This window comes from Lipotes vexillifer, unplaced genomic scaffold, assembly GCF_000442215.2.
Source record: "Lipotes vexillifer unplaced genomic scaffold, Lipotes_vexillifer_v1.1 scaffold963, whole genome shotgun sequence".
NCBI classification, from domain to species: Eukaryota; Metazoa; Chordata; class Mammalia; order Artiodactyla; family Lipotidae; genus Lipotes; species Lipotes vexillifer.
In genome coordinates this window covers 304,449-318,049 of record NW_006780023.1, presented here as the reverse complement: position 1 = coordinate 318,049, position 13,601 = coordinate 304,449, and the positions used below count along the sequence as shown (strand labels likewise).

Below are 13,601 nucleotides of genomic sequence, written 5' to 3'. Positions count from 1 at the left end.
CCCGGGCTGGGGCACAAACCCGTGTCCCCTGCATCGGCAGGCGGACTCTCAACCACTGCGCCACCAGGGAAGCCCTGGAGTGCTGCTACTTTAAATGAGGTGCTGGGGTTACAGCTTGGAATATAGTCCTAGAAATACAGGCGTTGAACAAGTAATTAGAAGTGCGCTGAGTGTCAGGAAGGTGAACTATAGAGTGCTATGGGAATGTATAATGGGGGTGACCTAACTTGACCTAGAGGTCAGGGAGGTCGCCTCTGGGAACGTGACACTTAAGTTGAGTCTAGACAGATGTGTAGGTCGTTGTGGGGAGCAGGGGAAAGGGGGTGGGTAGTAGCAGGTGTGGCACTTACGAGGCCAGAAGGAATTCTTGTAGTTCTCAGTGCTGTGGATCAGGTAGTTAGAATTTTAGAGCCAAAAGGAACTTTTGACATAATCTAGACCAGTAGTTTGGCTGCACAGTGAACCTTTGATGCACATTGGAATCATTGGGGGGAGTTCTTAAAAATTCTGATGCCCGTTTACATACCTGACTAATTAAATCACATCTCTGAGGAGGACATTGGTGCACTGATGTTTGTTTAGGTTTAGAGCTTCTTGGTTGATTGCAGTGTGCAGCTGTTCTGGAGCTTGATAGTTAAATGACTACCATTTTTTTCTGCTTTTCTGTGCGGTAACACACTATGTTAGATGTAGGTTCTTTGTGTGTTTTCTCATTTAAACAGTGACCACTGTAAGGTATGTATCTCTGATTTACAGCTGCAGAAACTGAGGCAAAGAAGGACATTAAATGACTTATTCAGGATTACACTTCTGCTGTATGACTGAGTCAGGATTTGAACCTAAGTTTGATTGGACACCTGTGCTTTAACTAATAAGGCTCTCCACCCTCGTTGCTTATTAGAATCAACTGAAGAACTTTTTTTTTCTTTTTCTTTTATAGCTTGAAGTATAATTCACATATTACAAAATTCATCCTTTTAGTATGTACAATTCAGTGGTTTTTAGTATGCTCACAGAGTTGTGCAACCATAGCCACAATCATTTTTAGAATGTTTCTGTCACCCCCAAAAGAAACCCCAATACTCATTAGCAGTCAACTCTCTGTTTTCCCCTAATACTCTCAGCCCTAGGCAACCACTTATCTTTCTCTATGGATTTGCCTATTCTGGAGATTTTATATAAATAGAATCATATAATATGTGGTCTTTTATGACTACCTTCTTTCACTTAGTATAATGTTTTAAGGATTCATCCATATTATGGCATATATCATTACTTATTTCTTTTTATTGCCAAGTAATATCTCATTGTATGCACAATATAAATAAAATACCACATTTTATTTACTCATGCAACAGTTGCTGAACATTTGGATTGTTTTCACTTTTTAGCTATTATGAATAATGCATTTGTGAACATTTGTGTACAAGTTTTTATGTGGACATGTATTTCATTTCTTTTGGGTATATACCTAGGAGTGGAAATGTTGAATCATATGGTAAATCCGTGTTTAACCTTTTGATGAATTGCCAGATTTTTCTACAATAACTGCAACATTTTATATTCCCACCAGCAGTGAATGAAGATCCCAGTTTCTTTGCATCCTTGTCAACATTTTTTTTTTTAAATTATAGCCAGACTGAGTGTGAAGTGGTATCTCATTATGGTTTTGATTTGCATTTCCCTGACAGCTAATGATTTTCTGCTTTTTTTCATGTGCTAAGTGACAATTTGTATATCTTCTTTGGAGAAATGTCTGTTCAGCCAAAGAACTTTTAAAACATACTGGTTCTTGAAGTTTCAACTATAAATAGACTATGTAGAGCCATGTAGGGTTTTTTTGTTTTTGTTTTTGTTTTAATTCCCAGGTGACTCTAGCGTACTCCAGAGTGGAGAACCTCTGTGCTACCTGGAAGCGATAGTGCTTCATGTTAGGAAAACAGACCCAGAGATGCCAGAATATAGGGCTAAGGTCATGGTAAAGCTGAGACTGGAATTCATATTTGGGAGTCATTCTGTTATACTAAGTCTCTCACCTGCTTATATTTTACCACCTCTCAGTGTAACAGAGCTAGTAATAGCAAGGGACATGATATTCCAGCTTTCTCTCTACAGAATGTTGGCGGTGGTAGTTACTAATAGAGGGATTGGGGTTTACATTGAGCTGTGTAACACACCGTCTTGTCAGGTTCTCCAGTTACTGTTTCCATGAGTTCCACATGTAACACAGTACTCCAGGGTCAGTGTTAATACCCCTGCATAGGGCCCAGCCCCACAAAATGTTGCTAGAACAACTCCACTATAATATATCTTCTTATTACAGATTCAGATATAACATGGGCAGAATTCTATCAAGCACAGTGCTTTGCAGTGGAGAGTAACTTTGTAATCACAGCTACTAAATGAATAGATGCTGTTGCAATGGCTGACTCTCTGAGATGTTCCACTTTTTCTGAGGCAAACTAGGCAATTGTCCTTACAGTGTATGTCCCTACTCTGCTTACAACCTGTGTTTATGTGTTTTGTTTTAGCAGTCTATTGCCTTGCATATGTAGAATGGGGAAAGTATTCAGACTAAGGAGGAGGTATTCTTGCCAATATGAATCCACTTCTGTCTTTGGGCATCTGAATTACCAATTTAGGGCTTTTTCTACAAAACTTCCCTGTTATCTGCAGTATTAGAAAATGGTAGATAGAGGGTCATACCAAATCCTGGCATTGACCTTAGAGCTTAGTTTTGTAGAAATTATTTTTCATTATTCCCATTGGAATAGCATTTTGAAACATTCCTTATCAATGCTTTTATGTTAAAACTGACATTCATTTCATTAACTTTTTTGCATGAAGCCTTTAACCTTGTTTCAGTGTTTTTTTTTCTTTGGCCATGCCCTGCAGCATGCAGGATCCTAGTTCCCCAACCAGGGATCAAACCCCCGCCCCCTGCAGTGGAAGCGTGGAGTTCCAACCCCTAGACTGCCGGGGAAGTCCTTCAGTTTTTTTATAGTTTGCTTTTTTTAGACTGTACATCTACCAAAATACCACTTGTTGAAATATTAAATTACATATGTGGAAGGGTAGTATGCATAATGGTTTAATGCCCAGTTTCTGTGTACAAGTCTTAGTTCCATCACTTCTTAGCTACATGACCTTGGGTGGGCTGCTTGACCGCAGCTAAACCTCATTTTTCTCATCTGTAAAGTGAAGATGATAATAGTATCTTTCACAGTTGCCTGTAAAGATAAAATGAGGTCACTTTGTAAAGTGTCTATTATAGTGTCTGGCACATGGTATTTCCTCAATAAATACTGACTTTTATTATGATGGCCTGTGCTTTGAGCTGTTTAAATTTTTTAAAATTTTTAATGATTTATGAGACATAGGGGAACAAGGTAAGAAGTAGTACAGTTACTCAATAAGGTCAGTGTTTGGCACCTCCCAGGATTCACTCTGAGCACCTGATACCCAGGCCACTTCAACAGCTTCTAAGGCTCTGGGTCCACTATTTTGGAATGTTCATCTGTGGCCATTTCAGACTTGTACCTTTGCTGAAGGATTCCTAATTGAGTACATTAACTGTGGAGCTAACCTGAAGCCTTTCTAGGAGTTTCTTCTTATTTAGCAGGGAAGAAGGGAGCTGGATGGAGTTCCTCAGGACTCTCCAGATATCCTTTTGGGATCCAAAACTTATCAAAATAACCTAAGTGGTCCCACTGTTTTCATTGGTCCCTGTAGTCCTTTCTCCTGAGTGCTGCCTGGGTTCACCTGGAAAGACTCTGCCTAGAGTTGGCTGTAGACCTGATGTTTCTACAGACTTTCTTTCAGGTCAGGTGTATCAGGTGTTAGCAAGAGAGGTCTGCCCGGTTGTATCAGGCAGGCTTGCTGTCGTCAGTGCTGTGGTGTTCAGATGTTCTGGGGTAGGGAGGGGAGGTGGGTATTGCAGGAGGATCGGTTACTGACATGATCATTTCTGACCTATTAATGCGAGAAACTTTGCTTCTTTTGTTTTTTAGGGATTGTTCTCTGAAGGGGAGACCATTTCATCTTTTCCGATTACTCATCCAGTACCATGAGCCAGAGCTTTGTTCTTTTCTTGATACAAAGAAAATTACTCCAGACTCCTATGCACTCAACTGGGTAATAAAGTGAAAGTAGGAACACTTAATGAAAAATAGCTTTCTATAAAACTATAGTTAGGTGTTTTTTTTCCCCCAAGGAAGAGAAAGAAAAGCACTAAATTATAGACTATTACTATTTAAACCAAAGGAGAAAAATTATTGGCACTTCAAAAATGATTTTTTTTTTGCTCTTCACTTACATTAGTTTAAATTATTTAATATGAAGTTTAGCCTTTTGTTGTTTTACAAATATATGTAAATATATGTGATATGTTTACTTATGTATAATATATATATGTAATATATATAAATATATGATCTGGGGCTTCCCTGGTGGCACAGTGGTTGAGAGTCCGCCTGCCGATGCAGGGGACATGGGTTCATGCCCCGGTCCGGGAAGATCCCACATGCCGTGGAGTGGCTGGGCCCGTGAGTCATGGCCGCTGAGCCTGCACGTCCGGAGCCTGTGCTCCGCAGCGGGAGAGGCCACAACAGTGAGAGGCCCGCGTACAGCAAAAAAAAAAAAAAAATATGATCTGTATCAGTTCACTTTAAAACTGTGATTAAATTGTTGATAGTATGTATAAGAATTGATATCCAATGACAAGGAAAATAACAAGATTATCAAATGATTAATATAAAAGAATATAAAGTACATTTCAGGGACTTTCCTTGTGGCGCAGTGGTTAAGAATCCACCTGCCAATGCAGGGGACACGGGTTTGAGCCCTGGGCTGGGAAGATCCCACATGCCGCAGAGCAACTAAACCCGTGTGCCACAACTACTGAGCCTGCACTCTACAGCCCGCGAGGCACAACTACTGATCCCACACACCACAGCTACTGAAGCCCGCATGCCCTAGAGCCTGTGCTCCATGACAGAAGAATCCACCGCAATGAGAAGGCTGCGCACTGCAACAAAGAGTAGCCCATGCTCGCTGCAACTAGGAAAAGTCCGCGCGCAGCAATGAAGACCCAATGCCGCCAAAAAATAAATTAATAAATTAAAAAAATTTTAATAAAAGTACATCTCAGTACTCTGTCATTCTATATTTGTATTTTTATTTTTTTAAATTTTATTTATTTTTGGCTGCGTTGGGTCTTCATTGCTGCGTGTGGGCTTTCTCTAGTTGCGGTGAGCGGGGGCTACTCTTTGTTGCGGTGTGCCGGCTTCTCATTGCGCTGGCTTCTCTTATTGTAGAGCACTGGCTCTAGGCGCGCGGGCTCCAGTAGTTGCGGTGCGTGGGCTCAGTAGTTGTGGCGCACGGGCTTAGTTGTTCTGCAGCATGTGGGATCTTCCTGGACCATGGCTCAAACCCGAGTCCCCTGCATTGGCAGGTGGATTCTTAACCACTGCGCCACCAGGCAAGCCCTATATTTGTATTTTTAAATGGGAAGTTCTATTATTCTAGGTCAGTGGTTCTCAAACCTTTTGGTCTCAGGACCTCTTACACTCAACATTTATTGAGGAGCCACAATTTATGTGGATTATGTTGGTTAGAAATTAAGAAATTTTAACCATTTATTAATTCATTTAGAAGTAGTGATAAATCCAATACATGTTAACATAAATAGCCTATTTTTAAATGAAAATTAACTATTTTCCAAAAAGAAAATCAGAATAGTGACATTTTTTAATATTTTTGCAAATCTCAATATTTGGTTAGAGCACAGGCAGGTACGTTCTCATATCTGCTTCTCTATTGAATCTGTGATGATACCATATTTCGTGTAGCCTTTGGAAAATTCTGTTGTTCATTTGTGAGAGAATGAATATGAAAAAGGCAAAATCTAAGTATTATTATGAAAATAGCTTTGACATCTCAATACCCTGTAAATACTCTTGGGGACTTCCAAGGCTCCTCAGACCATACTTTGAGAACTGCTCTTCTAGGGTAACTTGAAGATCTTTCTAAAACAGTGATTGGGTTCTAGAAGAATATACGTATATTCAAAATTTTTAATGTGTTCCTTGATCATGTCTTACGTAGCTTTTCTTCAGGAAGGATTCCATTTCTGCCACTTATTAACCATGTGATTTAATACACTTAGCCTCTGAGCTTCGATTTCTTCATCTGTAAAATGGAACTAATAATAGTACCTATCTCAGAAGGTGATGAGATGAGTAATGAGGAAATGGTGACTAGAGCATCGCAACTGGTTTCAGCTCTGGCATACTAAATCTCATACTGCAGCAGCCTATTCTTTCATTCCTTCTCGGCTGCAGTCTTCTCACTTTGAGTAAAAATAATAAAATTGTAGTTTCTCTGAGATTCATATGTTGCTATTAAATCTGCTCATTTGTGTTGAAGTAAGAAACTTTCTTTTAAGCATTCTGATATATTAGTAGAGATCTCTCTCGTCACATTATGGCTGGGAAATGCCGTTTCTGTGACCAGAGCTCTGAAGTAGTTCTCAGTGCTGCTAGCAGATTTTAACTGAGTACTGAAACCACCAGTTTCACTTGGTCAATGCCCCAAGTAGTTCATTCTTGCTACTAGTATCATGTCTATGGGATGGAGTCTTTTTTTTTTTAAATCATGAGATGAAACAAAATGAATTCCTAAACTTTGAGAACTCATAACTGTGAATGATGCAATGGTAGCTTTAGTTTAGCTAACTGAATTTAATGGTGACCATATCTTGCTATTCTGTTTGTATTTGCATCTTCTGTATTTGTAATAGTAATTTTTAAACAGTTACAGAAAACATTAGAAGCGATTATGTACTTTAAAAGCTTTGCGGTCAGCTGTAATAGCAGTTACATCAGCTGTGGAGTGTCAGGCTTTTTCTAGCCCAAACATCACCATTTACTAGCTCTGTGATGTTGGGAAGGTTACTTAATAGACGTCTGTTTTCTTACCTATAATATGGGGAGGAAAATGTCTATTTTGAAGGACTGTTGTGAGAATATTTAGAATAAGAGATATATAATAAAAGATATGTGGCAGTAATTTAGTACCTGGCACAAAATATTCATTAAATGTACGTGTTCTCATTAGCTCCCTTTAGCCATTAACACTGTTTGAAATTTAACTTCTAGATGGAATTGTTTCTGTATCTAATAAAAATGGAATGATCTAAAAATATCACTGAATTTATGCAATTTAAAACACAGTTGGGCTCTAGAGGAACTTACACATTAACAATTCTTTTATTTGAAGTAGAAAACCATAGAGCTCCTGAAACGTTTTGAGGGACATGAATGTTGTCTCATCTGTTTCAAATGATGTACAAGTAAGATTGGGGAACAATTTGCCTTTAAATTGTCCTTACAATTTCATTTGGTGCTCTTAACTCAAATTACCATGCTTGATCCTCACAATTACCTTGCAAGTTAAGTACTATAATAGTTACCCTTACAGAGCTCTTGGGGTTATTATGCTGTGGCAGATATGTGCTAGTTACTGTATATGTGTATATATGTGCTAGTTACTGTATATACCCTAGGTTAGAGGATGGGTAGTAGTATTCTTTTTTTTTTTTTTTTTTTTAAACAGAAGTAGAAATGGAAGCTCTAGAGGTTAAGTGACATACCCTAAGTCATACAGCTAGTAAGTGGCTTTATTGTGCCTTGAATCCACATGTTCTGCCTTTGGATTACATACAGTAAAGTTAAGGTACAAGTTAAATATCAGGTACAGACAGTTTGATATAATGCTACACACTTGCCTGAATACTTTTAAAAGAATAAGTCGTTGCCAGTGGTTTATATCTCTCGTTTCATTTCCTGATTACAGCTTGGAAGTCTTTTTTCCTGTTACTGTTCCATTGAAGTCACTCAGGCAATATGGGATGGATATCTACAACAAGCAGATCCATTTTTTATTTATTTCTTAATGTTAATAATCCTTGTTAATGCAAAGTAAGTATTAATTTGACTAGATTTTTTCCTCTCTGTTCTCAGGGTGCTCTGTTGATATTTAACTCAAATTCATTTGATTCTCTTTTTACAGAGAAGTCATTTTAGCACAGGAGTCTAACAGCAAAGAAGAAGTTATCCGTAAGTATTATTTAATGTGGAGAAAACATTTCAAGTCAGTTTTCTGAAACTCGGTTTCCTCATCTATAAACTTAGAATACTCTAGAAGAGCTCTGAGGTTCCATTCAACTCTTACACACTCTCCAGGTACAGACCTTAAAGACTGTTGCCCCTGATTTGCCACCCTTATTCATTCCTTCTATGTATTTTTCACTCTTTCACTTCTTTTCCATATACTCTTTGTTTGGTTTCATTGTTCAGATAAACTGCTCTCCTCTCACTCTCCCCTTCCTTCTTCCTTAATTTGCCTTTGAATACTCAGCTCTTACAAGTATATCCGTTGTTGAAGTCTTGGTTCTTCGTTTGGGTTCTCCCCCACTCTAGCTCCCACACAGATTTAGTTACTTGCTCTCTATAGTGCCTGGCACTTTGTACTGTGTGTGTTATAGTGTTTATCTCACTATGTTATAATGATTTATCGTCACATTTCTCAAACCAGACAAAGTTCCTTAAGTCAGGAACCATTGGTCATTTTGGTCATTTTTTATTTCCAGGGGCCCTGACATTTATTATGTGTTCATTGAATAAATCACACTATTCCAATCGAGGCTAATGAATTTGATTTGATTGCCAGATACCATCATTCACTAAGAGCAGAACTGTATTAACAGTTTCAGTTCCTTTGGGGAAAATCCACTTCTCAAGCAGTTTTCAATGCATCACTGTTGAGATTCCAATTATATAGTTCAAATGTTGACGATAAACCAACTTTGATATGTAAATAATGTTCATTACTATATTTTTCACAAAAAACCTTTTTAATATTATATTTGTAATCATATTTCAGAGTTCTTGGAAAATATTCCATCCAGTTTGAATCTAGAAGATATAGAAGACCTTTTCTCTCTGGCTCAGTATTATTGCAGTAAAACACCAGCTTCATTTAGGAAGGTATCAGACAAGAAATCACCTACTTCAGTATTTCACATTTTGTGCATTGTTTTATGTTTATGTTGTATCCACTTCAGTTAAAATACTCTAGGTTGTCCTTCTTTTCTTTTTATGTGTTACAGTCTTGTGTGATTTTTTTCACTGTAAATACTCTCCCTAATGGAGGAACAGACATTAAAAAAGATACTATACAAATATTCTAGGAACCATTTCACCTCTACTCTGATTATTATTTCTGATCATGAGACTCTTGACTATAAGGTATTTCTTAAATTAATGCTTCCTTGACGTTAAAAAATATAAATATTTCAAAAATCTGATGGAGGATATATAATTATGCCTTCTTTATCTGGAGTTTAGCTTTGCACAACTTTAATGTTGCTGAGCTGTCTTTTAAACAGAAAAGGGTCACTTAGCTCCATAGAGACCTAGAACCTTTCTCAGATCAGACAAGTGCTTTCAAGAGAAAGGACACCAGATTAGAAGCCCAAGTGCTGTGAGCTCCTAGAAAGTAAAACTCTAAGAAGCAAAAGCTAGTAACGGGGAGGCACAGGAGTACCATTTATAAACAATTTGTGACCTCAGGTGCTCATGAGAGCATTATTGGGTTTTTTTTTTTTTTTTTTTAAGGCATTCTAGCATCATAATTGCTAGTTGGAAGTTATCATGTTACTGAAACATTAAGATGAGATTAAATTATGTTCAATATAGTGTGTTCAGGAGGCAGATAAGGGAAACCTTGTAAGAACATTTCCCTCAAAACTAATTAATTACAAAAGCGATTTATTTCTAGGGACTAGTTTCAGCTATTTTAATAATTGCCTTATGTAGATCACCTCATTTCCCAACAGTGTTGACTAAGTTAGATGGTGGGATAGTGGTTATGATACTGGATGAAAAAGAAGTCTTATCCTTTTCTTTCCAGTCTTTTAAGAGAATAGCTTTTATTCTTCAGACATAAATAGTCTGCACTAGCAGTTGCTAATTAGAGTAGGTTTTAGCAGCATATTACACAATTTATGCCATGTTTTCGTTTTCATTTTATTAAAATATAAAAAGTTGTGAGTAACCATTTAAAAATTTACTATTTAAATATAGGTGATAATATAGAAAATAGCTGTGTAGAATGTGTTATTTTTTCTTAGTCTTTCATTTTGTGTGAAATCTAATGGGGACTTTGTATGTAGACTTTTTGTAGCTTTTAGCCTGTAAGATATGAGAGGATATGTTAAATCACATGACTCAAAGATGTTATATAATTATTTTACCTTTTGTCTTGGTCTATTGAGAATAGTTTCAGGAAGAAAGTTTGATTTTATTTTTTCTGCATAATGTTTCAAAAATTCCTCTTCACACAGGATAATCACCATCTCTTTGGTAGTACTTTGTTGGGAATTAAGGATGACGATGCAGATTTGAGTCAGGCACTTTGTCTGGCCATCTCTGTGTCAGAGATCCTTCAAGCAAATCAGCTTCAAGGGGTAAGTAAAAAAAAACCCCACTGTTTATCAAAAGACTATTCCCTTTAAATGCAAGGAATCAACATTTCCTCCCTGTTTGTTGATTCTCACAAAATTAATTTACTATAACAATGTAGTTGTTTTGCTTTTTTTGAATGATTAATGGGTTAAATCTTCTGTCCATATGCTCATTTTTAAACTGCCAGCTTGCGTGTTATTTTACTTGTCAACAACTAATTAATTTTGACACCAATTTTTGTAAATTGCCAAATCTTTTTTCATATTATAACAAAGCAATTGAATGTTATATAAAGTACTTAAAAGGGTGGATTTAGCATTTAACAGTTAAATTCCGGATACTTATACAGCTAATTGAATTACATGGTTTAATGCCAAAAGGCATGTTACAAAGGAGAATTGAGGATATACCATGATTTTCTGTCTGTTGCTGTCTTCATGAAAATCTTTTCGCTAACAGTGCAACAGTTAACCGTGTGTGTGTGTTTGGAAGGTGGGATGTATTTTTTTTTTTTTTTGCGATATGTGGGCCTCTCACTGTCGTGGCCTTTCCCGTTGCCGGACGCGCAAGCTCAGCGGCCACGGCTCACAGGCCCAGCCGCTACGCGGCTCACGGGCCCAGCCGCTACGCGGCACGCGGGAGCCTCCCAGACCGGGGCATGAACCCGTATCCCCTGCATCGGCAGGCGGACTCTCAACCACTGCGCCACCAGGGAGGCCCCGGTGGGATGTATTTTGAAGATGGAGAGAAGAGGAACGGACATGGAAAGACAGGCCTTTTACAGTAGATCTTTTTAAAACAAGCATTTCACATATTTTTCTTATTAGAACTATTACTTAAAAACAAATCGAAACATGTAACCTAGTTTAAAGAGACCCATGTGAACTTCTTCAGTTCAGACTGGCACTGGAGAACCTCCTCTCGCCCCCAAAAGACATTTATTTAATCCTTATGTGAATTGCATTGTTGATAAGTGTGTGGGCTTATTTTCAGAAACAGGAATTGTATCTACATCTGTGTTTATTTTCAGAAACAGGAATTGTATCTACATCTGTGTTTATAACTACACAGTGTTTTTAAAAGTGTTTAACATGATATACAAATTATTAAATTCCAGTATAATTAGTTTTATGGCTTAAACTAACATTCTTCTGCTACATATTTTAAGACTTTCTAGTCAAGAACAGTATATACAGAGTATTTTAACTATTTAAAATGAATAAAACTATTTAAGATCTTGAGGTTATTTTCTTGAGTCTGTATGGGTCCTCTTATGTGAGATCCATTTCTAATCTATCTGTTTCCCCTTCTTTGGTTAATTGTTAATATTATATTGTGTAAAATGTGACCCTCATGGCAAGTTGTATTTTGTCAAATGTTTCCCTTTTAGGAAGGAGTCCGATTCTTTGTGGTGGATTGCCGTCCTGCAGAACAGTATAATGCTGGGCATTTATCAACTGCTTTCCACTTAGATTCAGATCTGGTTAGTATAAATGCTGATTAAAAATTTTTAAAAAGTAAGAGAAGAAATGGATTTCTTTTCTTTAGCCCATAAATAAATACACATGTACCAGATTGGGGATGTTTTTCTTTCTGCTTAAGGAGGGAGTCTCTGCCCTTATAAAAGTGTTGCCTCAGGTTTCCTTTTCACCTAGGACACCCTTTTGGCATCATAAAGGGTAGATGAAAGCACTGTTAACTATGGCTTACTGTTGCTTACCATTGTTATGTCAGTAAATTCTAAACTTCTTACTGTGAGCTACCTGATGTAGCACTCAGCATAGAGTCTTGCACTTAGTAAGTACTCTGTGAATATTAGCTCTTCTTACGATTGGGTAATTAGTCTATAAGCCTTTTTTTCCATCATGAGTACTTATGCATGTAATAAAGTAATATTTAATAAGGGTGGTGTCTGGTGTATAGGGGCCCAGTTCAAATTGCTGTCCTAGGGTCACTTGAATTGAAGGACTAGATGAAGTAGATAATTAAATATTGTCAGAGATGCTTAGAGCATTTGGTAGGACTGGGACTGACATCATTTAAGCCCTTCTGGGGTTATTAGAGCCTCAGGGATGGAGAAGACAGAAAGAGGAATAACTTCTTTTGCTGACCATTCTATCTGCCCTTCTTCCCAACTTGTCTGAAAAAGTTGACGCTGAAGCTGAAAGGGCATGTTGAAAGGTCTAGGTGGTATCAAGAGGAAACTCATGGAAAATGGAGGTAAAACAACCCAGAGAGTTTGGGGTGCTATAGGTGAAGAAGGCAGTCCTAGCTTGTTTGCATCCTAAAAGTGAACTCTGTGCCTTTCTCTTCCTTGATTCATCTGGGAAGACCTAAATGTTCCTTCTTCTATGCTTATTTTTAAAATTTATTCATCATTAATAACTTGATTATTCTTAAAAAACTCAAAGGATGTCTCCACAGTTGACAGTTACTCTCAGTTTGTTTAATCATCCAGACCTTTAATATGTATTTACATATTTCTTACTCACTTTTTTTTTTCCACTTGATTTTTCACTTAACAGTTCACTCGCATTTTCACTTAACAGTTTTTTGGAGATCTTTTCATTTTAGTACATTGTTTTTAATGTCTGTATAGTGGTCCATGGTACAGATATACCATAATTTATTGCCTGATGGATGTACATCTAGAATGTTTTCAGTTTTCTTGTAATAAAACAATGCTATAGTTAACATCCTTATATATATTTTGTGAACTTGCACAAATATTTCTGTAAAATAGACCCCTAAAAGTAAAATTTTGGGGTTGAGAGTTGTGGGCATATACATTACTAGAATCTAACGTATTGCCCTTTAGAAAGGCTGAATCAACTGATACTTTACAACTCTAAGTGAGAATGATTGTTTCATACCATCAGCATTATTGGACATTACGAATTTTTTATTTTGCAAGAATGATGGTCATTCTTGTCATTACTAGTGATATGCATCTTTTTTCAAGTGTGCTGTTAATTTGTATTTTTTTTTATCAATGCAAATTGCTTTTCTATGGTTTGTCCATTTTTCTATTGGATTTTCACTATGCTTTTTTTTTTTTTTTTTTTTTTTTTTTTT

General features: G+C 37.1%; 1 protein-coding gene across 2 annotated transcripts in view; it reads left to right on the top strand.

Moving 5' to 3' along the window:
• The window catches only part of TBC1D23 (TBC1 domain family member 23), a 65,659-nt gene that overhangs the window by 30,391 nt on the left and 21,667 nt on the right, over positions 1-13,601 (top strand). For both annotated transcript variants that reach the window (XM_007453201.1, XM_007453200.1), the window contains exons 5-10: positions 4,011-4,134; positions 7,855-7,979; positions 8,071-8,117; positions 8,944-9,047; positions 10,406-10,528; positions 11,917-12,009. In XM_007453201.1, coding sequence (XP_007453263.1) covers positions 4,011-4,134; positions 7,855-7,979; positions 8,071-8,117; positions 8,944-9,047; positions 10,406-10,528; positions 11,917-12,009 — 616 coding nt within the window. The remainder of the gene's footprint in view (positions 1-4,010; positions 4,135-7,854; positions 7,980-8,070; positions 8,118-8,943; positions 9,048-10,405; positions 10,529-11,916; positions 12,010-13,601) is intronic.